Genomic DNA, 27,495 nt, shown 5'->3' with positions numbered 1-27,495 from the left:
CACCCCATTCAATGGGTGTCTGACGGGGTCCCGTATCTGGGTATCCAGCTGTCCCCCTCCCTGTAGGACGTCTTGCATATTAACTACACTAGGCTGCGGCGGAAGATACGTGCAGAATTGGGCCAGTGGAGGCATTATCCGCTCTCCTCGCTTGGTAAAATTGCAGCGATCAAAATGACCATACTACCACAGATTTCATACCTTTTTCACACCCTTCCTCTCCTACCTCCACTGGATTGGATCAGACAGACCCAGTCTGAGCTGGCACGATTTGTGTGGAATGGCCGCAAACCCCAAATGAAGCAGGCCTTGACTATGCTCCCTCCAGAGGCAGGGGGGTTTGGGTGTACCCAACCTTCTTTTGTATTTTCAGGCGGCCCAATTGTGCCACCTAGTGGAGTGGAGCCGCTTCGAGTCTGAAAAACACTGGCTGTTCCAAAGATCAGGTGCTGGCGGCTAAACCACTGCAGTGTTCCTTTCATGCACCAGAAGCACAGGCCTCCTAATCTTTGAGTCCCGCATTACACGGGTCTTAATAGAAACGTGGGATCATACGAACATTAGACACAATCTCACCACTTTTCCCTCTCTGCTCACCCCGTTGTTTGAGAATCCCGCCTTTCAGCCAGGTATGAAAGTTACGGCCGCTGCACGGTGGCGATCCTCGGGCTGCCGCTCGGCGGGTCATCTATTTGATTTGGACGGAATAATACCACTACACCAGCTTAAATTAGACTATGGGCTCCCAGAGTCCAAAAGGCTTTGGTACTGTCAGATCTGTCACTGGATCTTGCACTCCCAGATGAAGCCCTTCGCCATCAGGCTTCTGACCACATACGAAGAGTGACTCGTTACACGTACATCGGATAAAAAGCTTACCTCGGACCTTTATAAAATGCTCTTAGCCCGGTACACACTTGTGTATAACGCCAGTCGAGCAAGGTGGGATAGAGACCTGGGCAGAACACTAACACACAAGGAGTGGGAAGGGATCTATTACAGAGCTCGCCACCAGTGCCGGCTTTAGGCATGTGCAAGCTGTGCACCTGCACAGGGCCACCAAACCCCAGGGGCCACCACGCCAATATATATCCTTAATATATTAATCCTCTGAGGATGGATACATATTTGCGTGGTGGCCCCTGGCAGGGATTTGGCGGCCTCCGGCTCTGTTCCACTTCTAAACACCCTGACCCCCTCCCCTCTTTACTGGCCTGCGCGCTCCGCCCCGACCCCCTCTTCCGGGCCCCCTACCTACGCTCCTTGCCCAGGGCCACCATGAGCCTAGAGCCGGCCCTGTCGCCACTCGGCCTGCCACATGGGACTGACAGAGACCCTTACTAAACGTGTTACTTACTGGTTTTATACCCCGGATAGGCTCCACACCATAGATCCTTCCCAAGATGCGACATGATGGAGGGGCTGCGGGGAGGTTGGTACGCTGGTGCATCTGCTCTGGGACTGCACACACATCCAGGCATACTGGACTCAAATCCTGGATGAAATTGACACGCACTTTGATACGCAGATACTATGTCCTTTTGGGCCTCCCAAACCCCGTGACCTACCCACTAGAATCTCACAGAGGCCGGCTCATGGCAATTGCATTGGGTTCGGCAGTGCAAAACATTCTGACACATTGGCACTCCCCCAGATCAGAGATTGGCTGCCTCGCCTCTGGTATATCCTGGGAATTAAGAAGCTGACGCTGACGGTGGTTGGGAAAGGCTCCTTGTTTACCGAGCTATGACAACCCTTTCTGTCCCTACTCGCGTCCGAATTTAGGGAAGTCACTTGCCCAAGGTATCTGCCCCTTTTATGGATATCTGACTCTGAGGAGACTAGGGGGAGGCTTGAATCTCGCAACAAGAGCTTCACACAGCACACTTTTAACTCTTTATTTTTGGTGGACAGGGGGGGGGGATATGCTTTTCATTGGTTGAACGTTTTGTTATGTTATTTCTCCACATGCTTTTTACATAAATCGGCCTGCTGTCTTGGCTCGTAATACAACCTCCAAGGGCCGTGCCGCAAGGTGGAATGTATTGTATGTTGATAAAATTACAATAAAATATTTAAACCATAAAATGTATCTTGGCTTGTGTATTGTAAGACTACTATGAATGGGTTACTATTTGAAGTTTACATGTAGGAAATGTATTTATTTTTAATAATTATATTTATATTCTCTATAAATTCTTTCAATGACGTGTTTTTCAATAATGTGGTAACGTCTGTGATGTCAAGTGACCCCAAGACGACATGATTTCAATAGATAGAACGTCCAAATACGTCAGAATGGTACAGCAATCCTATACTTTCTGGATGCCTCTGCCTCCCACCACAACACCCAGCCGTGAGGAGTGTTATATGCTTCTGTGAGGTTAAGTTTCAAACTGCTATTTTGAACCAGTAGTGTAGCACATCTTTCCTAAATTACCAAGATATCATGATGGGCCCTTTTTAGTTAACATTGGTGCCCAAAGCAGAAAAACTTTTGACTCTCTAGTCCAGTGGCCAGATGTCCCTTGCAACATCAATTATTGGAAACCTTATCCATGCATTCCATTTCAAAATTATCCTCACAGTCCTTTTTTCCTAATGATAAATCCCACTTAATCTAAAATGCGCTTTTTCGTGGCGTTAAGCATATTTGTTAGTAAAAAAATAATTTTCTTTTGATTTTAGCTGAACCATCCTGAACTGGTTGAAGGTCTTATGCTACTTAACATTGATCCTTGTGGAAAAGGGTGGATTGACTGGGCAGCTGGCAAGGTAATATTTACATCAGAAGTCTGGTTTATGTAAGGCATTCCGTTTTAAATGTAAAAGTTGTACTTGTAATATACACTGTGCCCCAAATAAAGCTTGTTGTATACCCTTTCTTTCTTGTAGATGTTTGTTCTTAGCTTGTTTGTTTACTGTTTTAATGATTTGCAATTATTATTATTTTTGTTTAGCTATCTGGCTGGACAACGAACATAGTCGATATTGTGCTGGCCCACCTTTTCGGTTATGTAAGTGGATATTTTCTTTATTATTCTGTAAATTAGGTTTACGTTAAGGAGCAGTATTCATTTTGATAGGAGTATCCGCAAATTGTAGCCAGTGTTTATTCGTGGTTCGCATTTAAATTCTTTATTTAATGGTGTGTTACAGTGGGTTTCTAGTTCAGGTTTAGGTTTGCCTGTTCTAACTCATTTATGTCGATAAAGCTGTGTGCAGAAAAAAAAAATATTTGTAATGCAATAGGTCTCTCAATTGCGAGACTTTGAGCTTTGGCATTGTAAATGACCGTTCCTTTTATTTATGCTTAAAAAACCCGCAGTAATGAAAAGGCATTGTCTTTTACAATACCAATAGGTCACAGTTTCGAAAATGCGAGACCTATTGCATTGCAAATGCTTGTTTAGCAAAAACCTCAAGGTCGCATTAACCCTTCAGCTACAGTTGCGTTTGGAACCAAAATGTAGGGACACAGCATGTTGTGCTGATCGATTCTGCCCATTTGAACCACTGACTGTGTATTATCTATAATATATGAATAAGGCTGGTTAGGACAGTATTCGATGTAAAATACTGCTGGAAGACAAAAAATATCTAGATCAAAATGCAAGAAGAAATGGCTTTGTCAATGCTTGTTTAAACTTTTCTTGTTAATGTTTGGCTGGTAGATGCCATGGAGTTTGAATTTTTCTTTCTCTTTTTATGTGCCCCTGCTTCGGAAACTTTAAATAATTAAATATTGTTTAGTGTCCTGCAACTTGCATTAAATAGGTAATACATACTAAGTTGTTCAGATCAAGGAGCCCAAAGCTGTGTCTTGCCTATGCCCACAAGAGTCCTTAAGATGCTGTGATGAGACACACAATGGGGTTTGTTTATGTTAAGATGGGCCCTGCTGGCTATTTCCTGGTGGTGTCCGTGATGGGTGCAACTTGCAGAAAGACAGAGTTAAAAAAGGGGACGTTTATGAGGGGCGCTTGGGGTGCACGAGCAAGATGGCCACACGTAGGTGAGGCTCCCGCAGCCCGGACCAAACATTGAGTAAAAATCCTGTTTCATAGATGGGAAAACTGTAATTAAGCGCATGTATCCTGCAGCTGGCTTTGCCACGGAGCGGTTTGGGGAGGCTTTGGGCTCTGCTCGGCCCTGATGCGGCTACTCTGCCATACGTAGGCCGAGACGGTCGGCGCGGGTCGGAGATGTAGAGGGCTCTTCAGCTAATTGAGGCCGGGACTGCGCACGAGGCATGGGCCGTGCACGCTTCCCGTCCACTGGGGGCAGTTTGGATGGAGCACCCGGAGTAATCGGCAACCTGGTAGCACACAGCAGAGCAGCTGAAAACATCAAACAAAATGCAGAAAGGTGCACCGCCGCAGCCGGAGAGACATGTTGGGACCGGGTGCCCTGCAATAATCTCAACGACTGCGACCTGGGAGACGTGACGGGAGCGCAGTACATCTATGCTGGAGGCGGCGGGAAACTTGTGAGGGCAATTTATCGGATTCCTCTTTACCTCCGATACCACAGAGACACTGCAGTAGCGATGGTATCACCATAAAAAGTTTAACTCACAATCTCCTTCCCGGTAAGGACTGCAGTCTTAGACACATCATAAAGAACAAACCTCTTGTGTCAGGCCTGCCGCGTCGGCGTGATTGCTAGTGTCTGAGTTACCAGGCAAGGACGGCCCCCCAAGATAAATAGTAGGGAGGGACTACTATGGCACACTGTTAAAGGATTTGAGTGGGTGTGGCTATTGATGGAGGCTAATGATTGGCCAGGAGCAATTAATAGATGCCCAATATAAAGAAACCGTGCCACACAGACCAGTGATACAGAAGGCATAGAGCACAACTTTGAATATCTGGTAGGAGGGATTGCGCTACAGTAAATCAGAATCTCTGAGCTATAAAGAGGACCTGGAGCGCTATCTGGGGTCCACTACAGGCATAAATAAAAGCGTCTGATGAGAGCTAGTGGAGTAATCCAGCTCATGAATATAGGCCCGCGCCTGGCTACCAACCAATGGACATACCACCTGCCCTTGTAACCAACACTTCTCACCGGAGGCACACGAATAGGGCACCACAGGTTGTGAGCCTGAGATGGGGCATTACCCCCACTCCCCCAACACCTGACAAATTGCCAGCCCTAGACCCGAGAGCACGGAAGGAGGCACTGGTCATCGGAGATGGCATCGGGCGTGGCCATCGAGCAGGAGACAATGGACAGAACTGAAGGCAGACAATCGAAACTGCCATTGGAGGCATAAAAAACTACCCTTGTGCAGCCGGAAGAGCAGAAGGGTACTGCGGCCCCACTGGACAGCCAAGACGATGATTGAAGAGCCCTGCTCCTCACCATAAACAGCCTCACGTCCATTGAGTCCAAAATGTATACCATATCTGCCTGCATGGACACTATTGTTCAAAAAATCGAAAAATACGACCGCAGGATCACTGAGGCTGAAAATATAATTTCTGTTTTGAAAGATATCACAGTGAACAGTAAAGAACATCTATCTCAAATGGATTGTCTGTTGAAGGTGATCGCAGCGAAGAATGAAGATTTTGAGGCCGCCGGAAAAACGTGCACATACTGGGATTACCGGAGACTACGAATACAGGCAATATGGAAGACTTTATTGATTGAATGCTGTGAGAGGTATTCAGCGCAGAGACCTATCCACAACTGGTAGTTGAGCGGGCACACAGATCACTAGGAGCGCCCCTCCCTTCCCCAGGAGCGCCACTACGGCCCATCATAGCCAGATTCCTAAACTGCGGTGATAGAGACACTGTTACGCCTCCCGGGGAAAAAATAAAATTGAGTGAGAACACCACCCTTACGTTCTTTCCGGATTTCACAATGACAATGCAGGAAGCCAGGAGAAAGTTCACAGCGGTAAAAAGGAAGCTCCAGCAAGCTCAAATCGACTACGCCATGATGTATCTGGCGTGACTCTGGATCACTTACCAAGGGAAACAGCATTTCTTCCACAATCCACAACAGGTGGAAGACGTTTTCAAAAGGAACCACCGGGTGGCTTCCAAGGCAAGCACCAGCCTATCCTGATTCAGTTCGACATCGCCGCTATCCAAATTGGACTGAATGTACTACAGAGGATACATATGTGACTTGCCAAGACCGAACAATACAAGGGACTCTGCAAGATCGAACAATACAAGGGACTCTGCAAGATCGAACAATACAAGGAACTCTGTAGCGTTACCTGTTAACCCCACAATGCATACCTTGCAGAGCACCACGGTGAGGCAAGTATAACTGGACAACCCTTACGTATAGCCCGTGAGATGTTACTAAATCAATTGATGTAATGCAGCTTATAAGGTGACCTCTCTTTTCCATTTTCATCTCAATTCCAGATGTCAATCCATATATACAGGTCCGGGCATCCTACACCCCTACGCATTGGTAGACTCTTATTTAACGGGCCACCATAGGTAGGCGACTAGACGTGGGCCTCCTGGCAGTACCGCCACTGGAGAACCCCCTTTTTATGCTATAGTTAAGTATTTCAATATCATTGATGTTCACATATGAGCAATATGGTTGGATGTATCTATTTTCAAAGTTAATGGAGGGAGTGTCATGCACACCTGACAAGTTGTGGAAGTCTGTGTGTGGGGCGGGCGGGGGGGGCAGCATTCACAAAATCATGTCCATCTTTGGCAGTTTACTTGAGAAGTGAAAGTTAACCGTTTTGAATATCATTGTAGTACCGATAGCAACAAGTCTCTCCTCAGTAGTTAAGTAAGGCAGGAGCACAACTCCTCGCTAAAATTCCCTGTCTGTCCTGGAATGTTCGAGGGCTAAATAACCAGCGTAAAAGAAGATCCATTCTGAGATATTTAGACAGACATCAGGTTCAAATCGCACTTTTGCAGGAGACTCGTCTAGACCCTTCCACCACACCAGACTATGCTACTCGATGGGCGGTAAGCCGTTGTTTCTCGTCTTACTCCACATACGCTAGAGGTGTAGCAATCCTCATTAAAAAGGATACACTGTTTGTACTGGGAGGTTTGATACTAGATTCACACAGCAGATACTGCATTATGTGGGGCGGGCTGTGGTCTCACGAGGTAGTATTCATCAACTGTTATGGGCCTAATATGGATGACTCACATTTCTTTTTACCTTGTGGGGTAAAATACTCACCATGGGATCGACATATGTCCGTTGTAGATGGGATTTCAACTCTGCTTTGGAGCCCACGCTTGATAGATCCCATCCGGCACCACAACATTACACTGCAGCGCAGGTGCAACTGGTGGGTATTATAGCAGACAACTACCTACTAGACACATAAAGGCAACTACACCCCACAACTAGAGTAGGCACACATTACTCTATGTGCATTCAACATGGTCTAGACTTGGCTACTAGATTCTTTCATGGGGACTGGGACACTGGGTTGATCAGGTCAAACACCTAGTAAGGACGTTCTGTGATCACTCCCCTTTAAAAATGGTATTGTCCCTCCCAGATGGAGGGACACCATACATGCAAATGGCGATTGAATCCAACTGCTTTGTTAAATGCCGTATTTCAGTACGAAATAGGACCAGAAATACAGGATTTTTTTTACCACAACTTCGATTCAGTGGCGTATGTTACTACGGTTTGGGAAGCCTTTAAAGTGCCCATGAGGGGATCGTGCATCTCTTACAAGGGTGGTATTTTGCGTGACCTCCGTAGTCTGCTTCAAAAGCTGCATGCCAACATTAAAACCCTAGAACAGTAAATAACAAAGCCCACTGTAGGGGGAGCCTCAAAAGTTGCCCTTAGATACAAAATAACTGAGTACAGAGACGCAGTGGAGAGAGGATGCAAATTTAGAGGTAAATACTACAAAGCTAGGAATTATGGAGAATGGGATTGCCCAGGGAAAGCCATAGCGGACTATATTAGACAACCCAGGTTTTTCAACTATGTGATCGAACTTCATGACTCTGAGGGTACTATTCATAGGAGCACCCCAGATCTCCTGCAAATTTTTAGATGATACTACTATACACTGTGTACCTCAGAGACCGCAACCCCATAACCTCCCACTATATTTAGAAGATATCGCCCTAGGTTGGGTAGGAGATTCCCAAAGAGAGTTCCTGGCAGCAGATCTTGAAGAGGATGAAATATCCACGGTCTTCATGAAAACTAAGTCTGAGCGAGCCCGGGATCTGATTTGCTCCCAGTAGAGTTCAATAAAACCTACGCAGTGCACTTAGTCCCCATCTTAAAAGTGTTCAGTGAAGTAAGCGAGTAAGGTATAATCCCGCTTACCATGAGAGGCCATGATCATTTCTCTGCTTAAGCCTGCCAAGTCAGCAGAGCACTGTGAATCTTATAGCGCACTCTCTCTAATCAATTGTGACACTACGATCCTGGCCAAGGTCCTCTCAAACAGGTTGAATCTTTTAATAGGCAACTTGGTATGGCCAGATCAAGCCGGAATCATACCAGGACGAGCGACATCACACACATCCGTACACTTTTCTCTTTGATGCAAGATATTGATCCAGATATAGCTGCGGTGGCAGTGTTTTTAGACGCCACTATAGCTTTTGATTCTGTGGAGTGGGACTATCTGGCTGGAACACTCCAACATATGGGAATGCCCCCAGGTTTTCTCAAATGGATAGAACTCCTATACTGGCAGCCATTAGCTACTGTGTTCCTCAATGGCTCCTGTTCATCCCCCCTTCAAAATTACTAGAGGATCGTGGCAAGACTGCCCACTGTCTCCGCTATTATTTGCTCTCGCAATAGAGAAGCTAGCAGCAAAACTGAGGCAACACCATAAGGAGTTAGCGCTAGAATATCCCACTAGACATCTTCTTATACCACTATATGCAGATGATATAACCCTCTACCTTAAAGACCCACAATGCAATCTAAATCCAGTACTACGAGAAATTGCCAAGTTCTGGGAACACTCTGGAATATGCATCAATTAGAGTAAATCACAAATATTACCCCTTACTGATAAGGTTACACCATACACGTTAGACTATCACCTGGAGTGGAGTACTACGGAGGTTAAATATCTTGGGATTAGGATCACTAGAGATAAAAACAGAACGTATGCACATCAATTATGGTAGAACCTTAGGCGCCCTGACAGATTCAGTTACTCAGTGGGTAACTGTGCTGCTGTCCATGGTAGGGAGGATCTCCCTAATAAAAATGGTAAAATAGACCAAAATTCTCTACCTTTTTACAAATATCCCTTACGATCTTGGGCAACCATATTTTGCAGCTCTAAAAACACAACTGATACGATTGACATGGGGAGGCTAGCAACCCGTACTAAAATGGGAGGTGCTGACACTACCTTTCTCACGGGGGGGATTCAAGGAGCCTGACCTGGAATGATACTGTTTATGTGCACAGGCACACTATGCAACATACTGGTTCCACCCACCTCTATTCATGCCACATCTAGCAGTTGAAATGGGATGCATGGAGACCACCCCCCCCTGTTGGGGATCATTACCACGCAGTCTAAACTGGATACTGATCCCACCACGGTATCATGTACTAACACCGCATGGAGGAAGATAGCCAATAAACTGGGAACACCGATGTTATAATCTCCCCTTTTGCCTCTCAAATATCACCGTGAAATGAAAGGCACTTATGAAGGGGCGTGTAGACAAGTTCTAGATAAAGTTCAGGTAGAGACATGGGGAGACCTGTATGAAGATGGGAAGTTTCTAACAAAAGAACAGTTCTTCCACCTGTAGTGTAGTTCCTATATTCCCAATAGGCTCTGCGCATTGGAATAATATATCCTATAGATTAGACGTAGGACTGAGATTGACTAGGTCTCTATCGAATATAATAAACTTAATTGTGAGTGCCAGCTAGCTCAGAGGTCACTAGAAACTTTCTCGAATTCACAAGAAGGGATTAGTTTCTGACAACCGCATAAACATGACCACTTTGTTTCCCAAGAATAAGAAATATATCTCTAGAGTCGCGGAAACAATAGAGAAGTTTTTCACTCAGTCAATCGTGAATGCTTCATTTCAACAGAGTTTGTAGAGAAATAGAGAGACGGGCGTTTTCAATAAAAGGTTTTATTGAATAGTCTTCTTTTTCGTACAAGGGAAGTGAACTGCTACAATCGTTAAGCAGACTGCAAAGTAAAATGCGTACAGCGAGAACAATATTATAAAATACTGTAAGAGCATTGTATGGTTCCTAAACCATATATAAATACATACTTACATACATAAATAACAAGCATTTACAATGCAATGGCTTCGCCTTTGGAAAAGTTAGAGCTATTGGCATTGTAAATGACAACATTTGTATTTATGTGTTGGTTTTGAAAACAGATAAATAAATGGCATTGTTATTTACATTGCCATTAGCTTAATCTCTCGCAAATGTGAGACCTATTGCATTTGCACCCACACATACACACAGAGCCACACACACACACACACCCACCCACAAAGGCACACACACACACAGCCAGCCGCACACACAGAGCCAGCCGCGCACACATACACACACACACACACACACACAGAGCCCCCCCACACACACACCCACACAGAGCCCCCCACCACACCCACACCCACACAGAGCCCCCCACCACACCCACACCCACACAGAGCCACTCACACCCACACAGAGCCCCCCCACACCCAGCCCCCCCCACACAGAGCCCCCAACACACTGCGAGTCTCCCCCACACACTGCGAGTCTCCCCCACACACTGCGAGTCTCCCCCACACACTGCGAGCCCCCCCACACACACTGCGAGCCCCCACACACACACTGCGAGCCCCCCCCCACACTGCGAGTACCCTACCTTGTTTAGTCTCCGTTTCAAAAAATAAACAGGTCTATTGAGTAACACGTTTCTCATGTAAAGTAACTGGTCCTATAGTACAGCACTCCGACACCTTTGGGTAATGTCCGCGATATATAAAAATGCACTAAATAAAAAAACTCTGTGCTTAGTTTCTTCCGGAGTCTGCATCTCTTTGTTCAGGTGTGTATATATATATATAGTGTGCTCTGGTGTAAGTTCCGGATTATGGATTATAGTGTTTACTCCGTGGTCTAGATTCCAGCGTATCCCCTGTGTCCTCCTGGTGTGTAACCTTCCGTGCCGGTGTGTTCTAGAGTTTATTGCACACAAGACCTTATGAATGAGTGAGAGCGAGAGAAAAGGACATAGACGAATTGGAAGAAAGAAAGAAAACGGGAAAGAAAGAAATAAGGAAAGAAAGGAACAACAAACGAAAGAAGAAAGAAAGTAAAAGAACGAAGGAAAGAAAGAAAGACCGACAGAAAGAAAGACATACACCATAGGGAAAACCAAAGTCACATTGAATACGTAAAGAAAGAGGAGAGAAAAAAATGACTAAGAACCCATAAAGGAAGTACTATAATGTGTCCAATGAAAGAAAGTATGGCAAGAAAATAGAAGTCAGTACTGATTCATAGCAAAGAAGCGGGCCGAGGTGAACCTAATTCAGAGCCTTGAAGCCGGTCCTAGTTTTCAGGGCGCTGGCGCCGCGCTGGTCTCTCCAGTCGGCGCGGCACAGGGAGGTGACCCACCCCACTTCGTGGCCCAGCCATGGCCGCTCTCTTCAAAAGGCAGGACTGGCCGGCCCTGGGGGCCTTTAACTTAAATCCCAAGATTTGCAGCAAAAACAGCTTGGAGCAATTGGCATAAAACCGGGCCAAATGTTCATTCAAGCCCCGGCCTCGATCGGGTTTCACCGCAGCCCGGGCTCTGATACTAGAGGGGAAAATACATCTTCTAAAGTTTCTCGGCTCAAAGAAAACATTTTCTCTTTCTTTCCTGCTAATCTCTGCAGCCCTGGAGTCTTTTTGGAGGGGACAGCAGGATTAAACATCATAACGTGTGATTCCGGTGTAAAGACCCCGCCACGCTCGCCAGCCACTCTTCGAGACGGTGTTTGTGTGTGAAAAACATAATTATGGCGGGGCCTCTGCAGTGTTGTATTATTTTTTACCTCTTTAGAAAAGTTGGTGTTGATTGATCCAGGAAGGACGAAATTATGGCTCGGGTGCCAACAGTGACTGGAGGAGAGAACACGAACAGCATGGCTGCTCGAATGCGGCCTAGACTGAAGAAACGGCTACTGCCTATCGCGGTACCCAGGCTGCTGGTCCGGGCTGCTATATAACATTATGGCCCACTGCCGAGGCATATATTGGTTGTTAACCTCTACCGCGCTAGCGGGTTTTCCCGCTGTGCGCTGAAATTTGAAAATCGCGCGGTTTGTGACAAAGCCAGCTCGTCATCCGCGTAGCGCAGGTAACGCCCATGACGAGCTGGCTTTGTCATCAGCGCTGAAGGTGTTAAAAGCCCTGAACTCGAAAGCGAGGCAGTGGGCTTTAACGACCGATAGAGTCCGAGGCAGAGTCCATAAAATGCTATTAAAACACTCCAACCACTGAGGGTAGAGGTGGGCTATACATTCCAGTACTCAAATGCTGACGTAGGAGGCGTATGTCACTCATCATGTGCCCTGATCCCCCCCCCCCCCCCCCCGCCCCCTGTCCTTAGCGGAGCTCTCAACATTCTGTACACTGAAGTTTATCAATCCATTATAATGCATGTTCTGTTCTCGATACATGCATGCCCATAATTGCCTAAATGTAAATCTCACAGACACCTATATTAATAGATTTGCCCTGTACAAAAATGTAAATTAAATACAAATATGACAGTGCCGGCCAAAGCCGATAAGTAATTATCGATGAGAAGCGCGCTCCGAGATTTTGTGTGATTATACCCCACTGCCCCAATACAATCTGTGGGTTGTATTCTACAAAGAATTAGCTGGCACGGCCCAGGGCGTCTCTCCTTTAAAGTCTTGCGCAGAACCGACGGCCGCGGACAGGAGTCGAGTCTGAAGCGCCAGGTTCCACATTCACAATCTGATCCGAGGATTTCGGCCCGCGCTGCGGCTAAAAATAATCTGAGTTTGCACGAGGCAGAAGCGGGCGCAAAACCAGCGACTTGGACTTTCAAAAAGCTGAACGGACAGCGGGGGGTAATGTGAGGCTCCGTTTACCCATGGCTGTGCTCTGGGGGGGCAGACGATGGCATTTCCATGGATCCCACGTGGATCCCGATGGTGCCGAGACACGGACAGCGGGAGGGGGGGCGGGAACAGACTCACGGACAGCGGGAAGGGGGCGGGAACGGACAGCGCGAGCCAGAAGCACAACGGTACACGGAGAAGCCACGATAAAAATGATCAAAACATGCCCTCCCCCCCCAAAAAAAAGCGAACCGCCCACCGCCGCAATGACGTCCTAAAAGGGGCCGGATGTGAAAAATTCTCAGAAACGCCCACGAGTCGCCTCGCAGAATGACGGACGCCTCTGTTTCCCAATGGCTAGCGTCCATTTATGGAGCTAGCCAATGGGAAACAGAGGCGGGACGAACATCCATACTGGTAAACAAAAGTTTTCGCCTGTGCGAACCGCTGCTTGCGCAGCTTTTCGCCAGGCGAAACCTAAAATTGACTAAAAATACTCAACTGGTGCTTCCAAAATACGCCTACCCCAATGTACCTAACCTAAGTCTAGTACGAGGGAAGAAGTAAGTATTGTGTTGCATAGGTTTTAGTTTTCTTTGCCAAGAATCTATCCAAGATTTCTCTTAGGTTCTAATCCGCTCCATACCTTAGTTTAGAATGAAGGAGGTCTGGTATCTCTGTCTCGGGACTCGATTTCCCAACACCCCGCAAGGGGAGCTTGGAAACACTGGAGCTGGATTCTCGGCGAGAGAAAGGCAGGCAAGTAGATAGTCGAACTGCTCCGAACCACTGTGTCTTGCTAGAGCAAGTGAAGGTATATTAATACCTTGAAGGTGTCTAGGAATGCCATAGTTTGACATAAAGTCGGGCAAAATAACGTCAGGAAAGAACCCCTAGGGAATAGTCGTTCATTGCAAAGTCATGAGTTTTTGGACAAATCAATATTCAAGCAAGGGAAGTTCCCTAACTGCTTAAGCAGATTTTCCAAGAAATCGTTGTGACGTTTGGTACGGGTGGAAGTAGCCATGCTTGTATTTGGTCTGAATGGGCTATGTCTAAATAAGGGCTTGATTTCTATGCCTATATAAGGGCAATGTGAATTGTAACTAGGGCATGAATCGGGAAAATTCACTCTGAGCCTACATACACCCACAGCGATGTAGTTATTCATGTTTGAGACTGTGTAAGGGTGGCCACCCTAAAGTTCCCAATCGGGGCCACCTCAGTATGTCACCTCTCTCATAGCACATAAACTGTATTTAAGGTACCCCAGACAATATTGCGCACAAACTGGACCAGCTGCAATGGGAATACTGCTGTAAGCAACTTGGCAATATTACAGCTAATAGTAGGCTACGAATGATCCATTCTAAGTTCTTACATCGCCTACACTATACCCCGGCAAAACTGTTTAAGTTCCACTTAAGGGACAACGATAAGTGTGAGAGGTTTAAAAAGGAAGGAGCTGGCTTTCTACGCCTGGGAGTGCCCAGAAATTAAGTACTGGCACCATGTATTTGCTCCATGACACAAATGGTGGGAGCCCCACTTCAGATATCCCCGATTACTGCCATTCTGGGTTACACTAAAGAAGTTGAAACCGCACACAAGAAATGTACGGAACTGGGGTTATTGATAGCTAAGTGCAGGGTTGCCTGTAACTGGGGGAGAGGAAGGGCTCCCAAATTTAAAGACTGGATCCAAGATCTAATCTTGTGGCAAGAACAATCAATCACGTATGCAGAATTACTTCCACCCACATCTAGACCTTGGGTTATATGGGAACCCTTGAAGATTGGCCACATCAGATACGACATAGACCATTGTAGATGGGTAGGATGTGGTGAGAGGGGTAGAAATGATTGAGGAGCGAGATGCACTGTTCCTTACCAGGCATCATGCGTAAACGAGCCATCTACTGGAGGATGTACTTGTGAAGGAGGCATAGGGGAACGAAGTATGTAATTGGTGTATACAGAAATAGGATGTTGCCATTTAATTGTACTATAATCAAAGTGAATGTATAAGATAATCGGGGATAAAACATATCTGCAATGTTTACTGATATGACACGATGCAATATGAAGATATATAAATGCACGGACTGCACTATATAAGCTGTGAATGTAATATTATGTAAAAGTTTAATAAATAAATAATGGGCACGTTTATCCTATCCCGTTGCCACTAGCGTCTGCCTATTTATACAGCTTTATTGGCGTTGTACTGCCGGCGGAAAGATTCTGCCAGGATCCTTTTCCAACGGTTGCCTTTAATGTTTGAAAGTCCAGAGAGATCTGGCTCCTGTTCACTTATAGGATCTGTTCTCCCCATTGTTTCTCCCCGATTGTTCCGCTCCACGGAGATGGGTCAGAAATCTGCAGCGAATGAGGCAGAGGGCACATAGTTGGGCTGTGGGCTCCTGCTCACCCACCCTGGGCGTGCCCAGAGTCAGCCTGCCTGCAAGATAAAATGCAGCACTGCATGGATCTCTGCCCTTGTAACTGCACATCCCCAGGCACGGGGCATGTAGCGCAGCACACCCCTAGACTCGAACTTTGTGTGTGTGTGGGGGGGGGGAGGAGGACAGACTAAGACATCGAATAGTAGTGGTATGGCCATCTTCAGAACTTAATTGAATAAGCTGAAGAAATGCTTCTTCACAAGCTCATGCTGCTTTTAAAGGGCATTTAGTTGATTCCCAAGCCAGTTACCTTTCCGCTGCCGAGTGCTGTGGCGTTTGTGACCGGCGGCACCGCTGCTTCTGGCTTCTGCCGCAAAGTAGTGGAGGCGGGTTCAGGGGGTTCAGGGGTGTCGTGAGTCCAGGTACTCAGCAGTGCTGGAAGGCACAGAGCCCCTCCGATACAATAAAAGTGAAAGCCCGTATGCCATTGGTTTGTTTGATCAAGGCACCCATCCAATTGCAAAACAATCCCTCCCCTGCAAACCTCCGTAACCCTCTCGACCGGTGTGTTCAATATTACCGTCATGTTAAAAGAATGCAATGTGAAAGTTGGTCAGGGCATATAGCTCCCTTTTCTATGGGCCGACTAACCGAAACAACGTCTTCCTATTTCCGCTACAGTGTCTCCTGGAATCGTAGGGTACCCTAATATAGTCCCCCTATTCATGGCATCCCCACTGGCGTATCTAAGGACTCTCTATCTGTCTCTGACTCTGGTATCTGCAACAGTGCCACCAAAGCTTTCCATGCTTGTGCAGCTTCTAACGCCTTTTCGGAATTAGACCTCCTAGCTAGCTGAAACCGTACCATGCTCATGCTTGCTGCCCATTTGGTTAACTCTACTTTCCAGCGCTCAACACTGGGTCCTTGCCTGGATTTCCAATTCTTTGTTAATTCCCTTTTAGCTAGTATCAGCCCTAAGTCCAGGAACTTATTCGAAACTTTTGTCTTGTTTGTATGAGGAAACCAGTGTAGCATGCATGCCCCCATGTTTGGATCGATCTGCCTGTCCGTCACCCCACATAGGATATCAATCACCTCCCCCCCCCCCCCCAATATGTCCCTAATTGCGGGCAACTCCACATCATGTGAATAAAGTCTGCTTCTTCTGAGTTGCATTGTGGGCATCTTGCTGTGTCTGCATTAAAATATTTATTAATTTGTGCCGGAGTCAAATACTCCCTGTGCAATACATAGAAATGAATGAGCTGAAACCTGGCATTGCGCGTGCTCTTCCACGCTCCCACTACTATTCTCGACCATGCAGTGTCAGGGATTTCTTTACTCAGGTCAGCTTCCCACTACCTTTGTAATTGGCTCAGCGGCGGCCTCACTTCCTCCCCCATCCGTCTGTATAAACATGTTATAGCTTTAAAGGTCTCTGCCGCCATCACTACATACTGACACGCTAAAGATGTCTGTGGCTCGGATAGCACCCCCACCGACGTTGGATTGCCATTGTAAGGGCTGAATGCAGCAAGAAATCAAGCCGTATCTGTCTTGCAGTGTCTGGTAAGGCAAAAGAACACCCTCTTCATACAGGTCCCCCACCACTTGCACTCCCTGTTCTTCCTACGCAGCTAGCGCAGACCAATCTCCCCCATGAGAAAGCGCTGTGCACATGCCCAGCGGGATCTCCGGCGCATATGGCCGTATAACCCCACTTCTCTTTTGGATCCAACACAATCTCAGCGTCCGCTCTTCATGCGTTAATGCTTCAAGCCGCAGTTGCTGACCAAGTATAACAAATGATAACACATGAGGTGGGATTCACCGGCCCTCCGGTCTATCCGGGCCCCTGAACTCCCTTGCCACTGCCTGGGTGAGCCACTGCCTGGGTGAACCACTGCCTGGGTGAACCACTGCAGCAGAGCTGCCAAGTAATATTGTTCAACGTCTGGGACCGCCCATCCTCCCTCCGCTCCGGGTCGCATGATCGTGGTCAAAGCCGCTTGACGTCTTCCGCTCCCCCATATAAACTCTCCCACTAAGGATCGGCACCTTTTGAATAACGAGCCTGGTATCCAAATCGGTAGTGTCCTGAAATAGTACAACAACCGAGGCAATGCCACCATCATCAAAAGTGCCACTCAGCCCATCAAAGAGAGGGGTAGCATACTCCAAAATGTTATACTCCCTTTAATCCCACTTATTGTTCTACTTACATTACCCTCCAGCAGGTCCTCTTGCTTATGGTAAATGTGGGTCCCAAGATAAGGTAAAAAGTTCCCCATTTCGCAACACATCTAGGGAAGAAACGGGAAACATCCTTTACGATGCAACTTTTACCACGCAGTGCCTTTACAACGCAGGTTTTTCAACGCAAGTCATTACAACGAATTGCGCTGGGGGGCGCTCTAGGATAGGTAATAGTTTAATTTACTATCCAACACCTTTCCTACTATTCACGGGGACTGGAGTTGGAATAGTAAATTAAACTACTCACTATCCAGCACCCCCCAACGCAAGTCGTTGTAACGACTTGCGTTGAAAAACCTGCGTTGTAAAAGCATGCGTTGTAACAACGTACATCCGGAAGGAAGTGTTTATGGATTCAGACAGATATGCTTCAGTGAGGTCTTCAATTGCAAGAAATTAACTTTTCCATAGGACATTTACAAGATAATTGGCTTTTTTAGTGATTTCTTTAATGACTCAATTGGGGACCGCCCAGGCGGATTCAACAATCCTTATGAATTGTATTTTGTACATGTGTGCTCAGTGCCATGTAAGGTGAATGTTTTATAATTGATTATTTATTGCATTTTACGGTCTAGTATATTTTATTTGCAAAAAGAAATAAGCTGTATAACAGTCTGCGCTAGGATTCAAGTGTATGCTAACCCATAAGGAACAAAATGTACACCAGTGACTACTGTTGTCCCTATTTTGTAGGGTCAACAAATCTTAAGCTGGAAATTTAAAATCATTTCAGTCTAATTCAAAGTGATGTATTAACTAACTTTATGCAGGAAGAACTGCAGGCTAATCTGGACCTGATCCAAACCTACAAACTACACATTGCACAAGATATCAACCAAGACAACCTTCAACATTTCCTCACTTCGTATAACAGGTATGAAGTACAGTTAGTGGCATATGTTAGAAACGTTTTAAGATTGATCCTGAAAGATAGCTAAATTATTGGATGTGACCCTGGTGTTAAAGCAGGTTTGAGGCTCTCTGTGGCTCCAATTGGGGCATAGGATGGAATCTGTTTTGGAGGCTTATCTTTGATAATTATATGGTTGTAATACTGGGTTTAATTTACTCATCCCTGTTCACATTCCACATAATCTTCGACTTTTACAGATCTTTTATTATTATTATTTAGAGGTTTTTCCCCCTCCTTTATTTAATGTGTATTTATCTGCAATATGTTTGAATGCAAAGTTTTAAAGAGCCTGTGCAGTGGCCTCGTATGGTATCCCCAGGGCCATGGAAACCTATGCCTACAACGTGAGTAGGTTAAAGAGAAAAGGCTGTGGTGCCGATCCACGTCTTAAGATGATTCAGAATGAGATGTGATTGTACTTTCCCATATTCCCTGCGCAGTTGTTCCAGTCTACATTGGGGTTTTGAAAAAAAATAAATGCTATTTCAACTTGCCTAGCATGCTTGATTCAATGGAAGCACATGTACCAGATGTCCTTTTGAAGATATACAGTGTGGCTAGTTCTAAACCTTAATAAGCAAGACTTGAAAAAAGGGCGGCCATGACTATTTAGTGCTTGACGAGAAATGCAGTTATTGAAGATTATTTTGCCTACCCGGAGCTAACATAGTGCACCAAATAAATTTGTACCAAAAGCCTATAAGGTAGCACAAAGAAGTCAGCGGGGATCATGGGAAGCAAGGATAAAGTATTTTTGTGTAGGAAGAGAAAAAGAAATGCAATAATCGAGGTGAAAGATAATTATCTGGAAAACAGATTTGTGGATACTTAGATTAAGAAGAGATGCAATTGTTCTCAGGGTTTTGAGACTGAGAAAATATGTAGAAGGACATTTCGATATCTAACTGTTTAAAAGAAAGCTTGGAGTCAGGCAGAGTTAGCAAATTATATTTGAAGGTAATGAGTGAGATTCCAGAGAAGTAGAAAACGTGGAAATAATGTTAGGAGTTAGTATTTTCCGTGTTTTTATCTTCGTATTAATCTCCAGCATATTTTTCATCCAGTGGGCAACAGATGGGACATTAAATTGGATCATCGTGAACAAATTACAATATGGATGTTAAATCGGGCAAACCCAAAAAATGCTTTACATTTGCATTGCCAGCGAAAAAAAAGCTGAAGGACCGAAGAAGAAATGCAAGATGGTGGGCATATATGCGAATAAGCATTGTTAAAGCCAATAGGTCTCACCTATGCAAGAGCTGTTGGCTTTGCCAGTATGTTTTAGCAATGTTGTACACCAGCGTGGCTGCTGTTCAGCATGGCTAAAAGTTACTGGGGTAAAGGAGTGTGGAGTGGTGTATCATTAAGGACAGTGGAGTGTTATGGAGTGGCATAGAGTGGAGTAAAGTAGAGTATTGTAGAGTGGAGGGAGTAAAGTGTCATAGTGTGGAAGGGCGTAGAGGGAAGTAGAGCTAAGTCGTGTAGTGTTGTGGGGTGGAATAGTGTGTACATTTTGATCTTCAAATGCTAGACACTTCCTAAATTCTATATGAACGACGCCTAATGTTATGTAAGAATAGACCAGAAATCAGACTTTTCCAACTCTTTTAGTTCCAATCTTATGTCTGGGATTCAGGGTGAACTTATGAATATCTGTACTCTACCTGAACATGCAAAATAAATATAAAATTTAGTAGGGGATCTAAATTTACACTGTGTTCCTTACCTAAACCTGGTAACATGAATTCTCAAATCCGGATATAGGAGTTGTTACTCTAGCTGGCTACTCCATTCATCATGTGAACAGAGTTTGAGCCTGGGGTGGCAATAATGTTTCGAAACACTCTGGCTGTTCTGTGTTGCAGATTTGCCATTTAGTGTGAGCTGAGTCTGGGATTTTGATTTAGGATAAACCAACACTGTCCTTTCTCTAGTGTCTAATTTCTCATCCTCCTGGACACATTTCTCAATTTCCTAATTCTTAAGAAGCATAAAGCCCCTACCAATTTCATGCCAGTATTACAATTTTATTGTTTTAGGTGATTTTAACTGTAATGTGAACTATGTAACATTTTTTTCAGCCAAGGCCCTAATGGATAATTTAGCCTATTTTAATCTTTCTCAATTAATAACCAGCCCAATGCATTCTGCGGGGCACACACTTGATTTAGTTTTTACCAGTTTTGAAGCTAGCTTGGTAGTCCAGCTTGAACTCCAATTTGGTTGGACCTTAAGTTCACCCCTTTAGGAATTTAATCAGATCCAAAGGTAATTGGAGAAGGGCGTGCCAGTAGTGACTGCCAGAGTGTCAGTTCTTGGAAGAAAGTCCAAGGCTCCAGCTTAGTTCGTCATTTGCGTAATTCTTTCCTTACTATAGTAGAGATATAAATGCAATTCTGGACAGGTTTGATAATTGGTTGCTTGGTGCTCGAATAGTATCTCAAAATTTGCAGACACAAAAGCTCCAGAAATGTTTGGCTCCATGGTTTGTCTCCTCTGGTCATTGAATGATTATCTTGCAAATGAATAGAGCCTAAATGTAGATCTAGGTACCTCCCTAATGATGAGGCGAACTATAGAGCTGCTATTAAGATCATGTATTTAAGGAAGCTAAGAAATTGTTCTTCACCACTTACATTGTTGTACGCCAAATGAATCTGAGAAATATCTATCAAATAGCCAATTACTTTCCTTGTCTTAAAACCGGTGCTTTGGAATTAGAACGGTCACAAAAAGGTGCAACAATCTGGCCAACCACTTTGAACAAACAATGGAGGCAATTCAAGGAGGATTTAGGCTAAATAGACAAATGGGAGAAGAGTTGCAATGGGCCACAATATGAAGGCCTGCTCCAATGTTATTTTCACAGAGTTGCAGTCAGTTAAGCTACAACAATCAAATTTGTTATTCTATCTTGTAAATCAGGCTTGCCGATTGACCCAAAATTAGGCTAGCTGATTGACCCAAGGCTATTGAGGTTGTCATCCCTTTTTTAAATTGTATTGCTAATCCGTCCCTGCATCACACGTCTGTACCTGACAAATGCAAGTTAGTCCTGGTAAAATCGTTACTAAAGAAACCTAATGCTGATCCTAAGAATTTGACCAATTACAGACACATTTCCTTGCTTTCTGCTCCTGCACAGATGTTGAAAAGATTTGTCAATTCTCACCTTGTGAACTATTGGGAAACCCATAAATTTCAAACTTGAAAGCATAATCTCTAGTTAGATCACAAATCAAAGTTGCAACTTTCAATGAAGTATTGCTCAATGGAGCTAGAAAGATTAACACACCAATGCGGACAACCCAATTCAGTGCATTTGTTATGTTTGAGACCCTGCATCATTGCGTTTCTTTACGAACATTGCTCCCTCTGGTCATGTGTCTTTTGGAGCCAGCTGTGGAGTTACTTTTAACACCAGCCTTTGCAAAATCGGCTCCAGCTAGTTTACAGAAAACAATAGCCACAGAACCAAGATCTCTAGGGGAATCTCCTTCGTGTTTTCAAGAAAAGCAGCCAAATGGACGATGATTATCAGGAGGTTCTTCAGGAGCGAATGATTGCACATCTTCGCATTCATCTGATTTGGTTACTCAAGGTTATTGTTATAGCCTAGCTTTACGTTTTTGTCCATGGCTCCAACTAACTGGATTGAAACTGGAGTTCATTTGATTTTTAAAAGCTTCCTGACTCTGGTAACACTCTTTTTAGTCCCCATGCGGATGACTATACATCTCATGAAGGCAAAGCTAGTAACACATAAGGAGCAGTGTATAGAGAATGAGTAACCAAGGCACCAGTAAAAACATTGCTGCTTAAGTTTATCACAACAGAGGTTCCAAACCCCTCATTGGTGTCTGCAGTACTACCGCCAGCATTAAAAACAGTCCTACCAACCTTGCAAGCTTCCAAAGGGGAAAGGTGACTTGCAGGAAAACATGCATAACAGTGCTTCCCCCCCCCTTTTTTTCATTTGCTACTTTTATTTGGATGCCTCAGCGGTAATCATCTAGAAGTGTCGGAATAGAACGAGAGAGATTGGTATTCAGTAATGTGCAAAACGGCTATTGAGGTTCCATCATCCAGTCATTCCCCCAAAGGACTCTGCTCTGTACCATGGAGGTTTACTTCAGCTGAGGTTCAGCCTTTTCTAAGCAAGGGCTGTTGGTAGGGTCCATCAGTCTCTGAAAGGGCAGGGACTTTAGTCCTTTTACCTTCTGGTTCAAAAAAAGGCCTCAAACAGGAGAGCAAATGCTTTCTCGATCTGGGTAAAGAGAGAATTTTCATATGTCGGCCCTCTATGAAACCTAGCCTCACCGCCGTCAAGGGATTCTATATGTGCCATAGAACTTCAGAATTCATATTTCTACATTATTTTACATTATTTTACTTTTTAATTTCTTTATTAACATTTTCCAATAGGTCAGCATTAATTCACTTGATAGCCTCAGACAAACGAACCAGGGCCTACATGCCATGCTTGTACATTGGTAGCAACAGGTTGTATAGCAAAACATAAAGCATGGACCTAGCTTTCCAGTTTCCTTATCTCTGTTTACCCCTTCTTATTTCTACATTATTGCACAGAAACATTGCAAGTACCTGATGTTTGTGCGGGACAGTGTACATTCTCAATACAGTTTTTCTCTTTGGCCTCAAGTCAGCTCCCAGAACATTTTCAAAGTGCATCGCTGTAGGAACATGATTTTCTTAGATCTCTACTTGGGTGAATGGCTGATAAAGACGTCAGCAAACCAGCTCATTCAGCATCACTTCAGCTTACCAATAGCCATTCTAGGGTGTGAACCAAAGTACACTCAATCAGTCTGATCCATCTATTACCTGGGAGTGACTCTTGACACAGGCAATATATACTTGGGGCAGAGACTATCTTCTCTTCCCCTGCAATGTTTGAAATTGTAAAGATAGCACATTTGTCGACCCATCAGATTTCATTCCCATCTGTGTTGATGCATTTTGTATCTTTCTGTTTCCAAGTGTCCCTTCAAACAGTATCTGGAAGGTCAGTGGGCATTTGAGAAGACAGTTTGACACTATAACAGGCTGCAATTCAGTCTCTGCCGTGATAGCGCCAATCTGTTAATCTTGTCAAATGGTTCTCCTTTCATCAGGGCATTTCAACTCCAACCATTATGACCGATATTTCCATACTGGGTTTGGGAGTGTGTATAGTTTACCGTCAAACGAATGGAACATGACTAGAGAGAGAAGTTTTAACACATCAACCTTTTGGAGTTCAGGCAGGCCGCTTGACTCTTTGTAAGTCTTTTCCTCCATGTATCAAGGCAAACTCCCTGCTCATACTGACCGACAACGCAAGTAAAATGTGTTATCCCAACAAGCAGGGTGGGAACGAGATCCAGTTATCTCTTGAGATGCAAACAATATACTGACAGCACACAAGACCTGCCACCGAAGTCTAGAGACCTGCATTGCAGTCTTCATTCACTAAGCACTGAAATCCACTGTTGCACCTTTTAAGAAACCCAACCATAGTAATCCTATTCATGCAACGTCTGAGAAAGGAATTCACCTTGATATTAGCCCACACCACACCCTGTGGATGCCCCAGGCCAGAAGGCCAATGTGAGGGGGCGAAACACGTGTTGGCTGTTAATGTTTCGTTTTGTTTCGGGGATCTATGATCCGTCTCTGCTGTGCATGACTCCGAATCCTTCAGGGTCAAGCATCATAAGACTATTTAAGAAAGTAATAAATTGGAATTTTTCCCAAAAGAAGAGTGACGATTCCGACTTGTTCTGGCACATCCTAAAGCTCAGTACCAATAATGGAGAAAGAGTCTCCCTTTGTCAAGAACAAGTGAATCGCACCAAATTTGCTCTAATAACGCAGGAATGCTAAGATTCTGGACCCAATACCACCCATCCTCCAAACAATATAGAAATTAGTGACTGACAGTAATGGCAGTCCATCTTTGTGTCCAAAATGCCAAAGCGGAGTCGTCAGGTCATTCAAGATAATCACAAAGTCAAAGCTCCCTGCAGGAAACTATGGTATAGTGTTATCGGAAGGAGACAGATAGAAATAATTTACTCAGGTTTGACAGCCATCATCCCCCAGCTCTTAAGAGACATTTACCTTATTCACAATTTCTCAGGGTGAAGAGAGTGGTCTCAGAAGAAGAACTGAAAACGCAACTATCCACAATGAACAAAAGATTTTTGGATAGAGGCTATCCGGAAAAAATAACGCAACAAGCACTACAAAGAACGATGTCAAAAACCAGAGAAGAACTACTGTCAGGCCAAATAAGAAAGGATGAACAACGACTCACATGCGTTAGCAAATACTCAAATGTAAGCCAACAGTTTAAAGCCATCATCAAAAGACATTGGTCAATGCTGACATTAGAACCGGATTTTAAAGGAATATTTTCCAAAGAACCAATGTTCGCGTATACGAGAGCTAAAAACATTTCTGACTTTCTCAAAACACCAAATGAACCCAAGGAGGAAAGGAATTTTCGAGGTACCATCCCATGCTTAAACTGTAGCAACTGCCACAATGTGATGAAGGGTAATGAAATTATTCATCCCATGAAAGGCAACAAGATACATCTTAAAGTCAACGCTACATGTGATGCGACCAATGTGGTCTATATGTTGAAATGCCCGTGTGGCAGCGTATATGTGGGACACACAGAAAGGAAATTCAAAACAAGATTAACTGAACACAAAAGCAACATACGCACAGGTTCCTTAAAATCCACAGTGGCGACACATTTTTTGGAGAAGAAACATCACATAAGCCAACTAAGAGCATGCATCTTAGAGCAGGTCGACAAAAAAGAAGGATTCACCAATAAACAAAACTTATTGAAGCGAGAAAATCATTGGATTTTCCATTTGAACAGCCTTAAACCAAATGGGTTAAATGACAGAACTGAGTTTTTGTGTTATTTATAGTAACATGATGTACAAGCGGCGTGTTAATATGTGTGAATTTGTTTGAACATGCTGAAATGTAATTTACAGTACTATTGGGCAGCATATTGCCCTTATAACCATAGGCCCACCATGTAGCGACATGAAGTTTAACATGTTAGCACAGTTATTTAGTGAGCACAGAAATCATGTAGGCATCGATATCCTAAGCAAAAAGCCTTTGTTTGTTTAGGTAGCAGTCCATAAAGTTGATCACGAACGCGTATATATAAAAAAAAGTGGCTCGCGTTTACGACACGTTCCCAGTGACGTAGCGCATGCGCATAACACAACAACCTGGTTTAAACCCAGAAGAGACAGACGCGCGTAAACGCAGCGGCAGTGAAGAAACGCAAGTGATACTCGTTTCAGGTAAGAGCATTACGAAACAGCCCTCAAAGGTGTGGTGATAGATAAGAGACACAGAGGGGGGAGCCCACTGAATTTAAAACGCAGCATGTACACCAATCACGGGATATTATTTTACACCGAAGTATGTTAGCATAGACAGGGTGTACGAATGGAAGGAATAAACAAACTGATTCACCATTGTCAAACTGCTAGGGGGATAGTTCATGCACACTGAAAAGATGTTTAGAAGGGTTTTTAAGCCAGTACAGTTACCAGTATTAAGCACAGGAGCGTAATATGTATGAGGTGATTAAATGTCAAAATAGATGTTATTAATATTCATTTACAACTTGAATAATATAGGATTGAAGATTATTAGTATGCTCAGAAACTATTATTTGTTATTTACAGATATATCCCTGATGAAGGTGGTTTAACCACCGAAATGCATTGGATTTAAAGCAATGTTTGAATATTTGAAATCAGATGAATTCAATATATAAAATGTGTGGAACTCAATGAAATAAAATTGAACACAAGGAAATGGCCATGACCAAGTAAATTATTCAAGAATGTAGCAGGATCTTCATCAGCAACATACCCAGTGCCTAGGGGGACAGTTGTATATGACTATATGACTGCTACCATGATTCATAGACTACACTTCAGGCGGGAAGTGATACCCTGGTAGCACGGCTAAGATAATTAAATAAGTTGAACCAATAGAGGCGGTGCACGTCCTTAGACTTCTAGTATTTTGCTTCTTACCCTCCACAAGCACGGAGCACGCCCTACTGATACATATCTCAAGATGCAATACGAAGACATTACACATTCCACAGAAAGCAGAGCAGAAACATTTGCTTACACAGCGGAAGCTAGTGAAAGAATATACTCGTTAATACAAACGGAAACTACTGAGCATACTTTCACGAAGAACAAGGAGCAACACATCAAACATTTATTATACCTTACCAGGAAAGAAATAAACCAACGGCTATATGCCAGCACTATGGTTAAATACCACAAAGCACAGAGAATTCCGAGAGGCCTACGCATATCCCTGAGACCATCACTATGTAAGAACTCTAAACCGTTTGTTGACAAATGGTTTGCAATCTTAAATAAATGCAGTTTGGATTTGATCCTCTTGATCATTGAAGAATTATCTAAAATTCTTGAAGAGTTAAAAACTGAGATTGACAAAACCCAAGAAGAACTAAATAAGTTGATCTCTAAGGAAGAACTGACAAAAATAATAGAAGATATTAATAATCAATTGACAAAACATACACAAGAGGTTAATGAACGTAAACTAAGAAAATACAAGCGAGACACGCTTGATTACAAGTTACAAGAAGTATACACATGGGCTGAAGTATACGCTCGGAAAAGACAAACAAAGGTTTACACGTCACAAACAGACACTTCCTCTACGGACAGTGAAAGAATGACAACAGAAAGACCAAATTTACAAAAAGACCTTAGTCGCCAGGATACAGCAAGCACATCTACAATAAGGCC

The 27,495-nt window shown here is 44.2% G+C and overlaps 1 protein-coding gene across 2 annotated transcripts in view; it reads left to right on the top strand.

The window, feature by feature from the left end:
* LOC144768509 (protein NDRG3-like) overlaps window positions 1–27,495 on the top strand; it is a 355,018-nt gene that overhangs the window by 157,780 nt on the left and 169,743 nt on the right. For both annotated transcript variants that reach the window (XM_078652237.1, XM_078652236.1), the window contains exons 8-10: window positions 2,689–2,775; window positions 2,961–3,017; window positions 18,507–18,610. In XM_078652237.1, the coding sequence (XP_078508363.1) occupies window positions 2,689–2,775; window positions 2,961–3,017; window positions 18,507–18,610 (248 nt within the window). The remainder of the gene's footprint in view (window positions 1–2,688; window positions 2,776–2,960; window positions 3,018–18,506; window positions 18,611–27,495) is intronic.

This window comes from Lissotriton helveticus, chromosome 7 (genome assembly GCF_964261635.1).
Source record: "Lissotriton helveticus chromosome 7, aLisHel1.1, whole genome shotgun sequence".
In the NCBI taxonomy this organism is placed as follows: Eukaryota; Metazoa; Chordata; class Amphibia; order Caudata; family Salamandridae; genus Lissotriton; species Lissotriton helveticus.
Note: the sequence above shows the minus strand (reverse complement) of the source record. Positions and strands in the feature narration are given on the sequence as shown.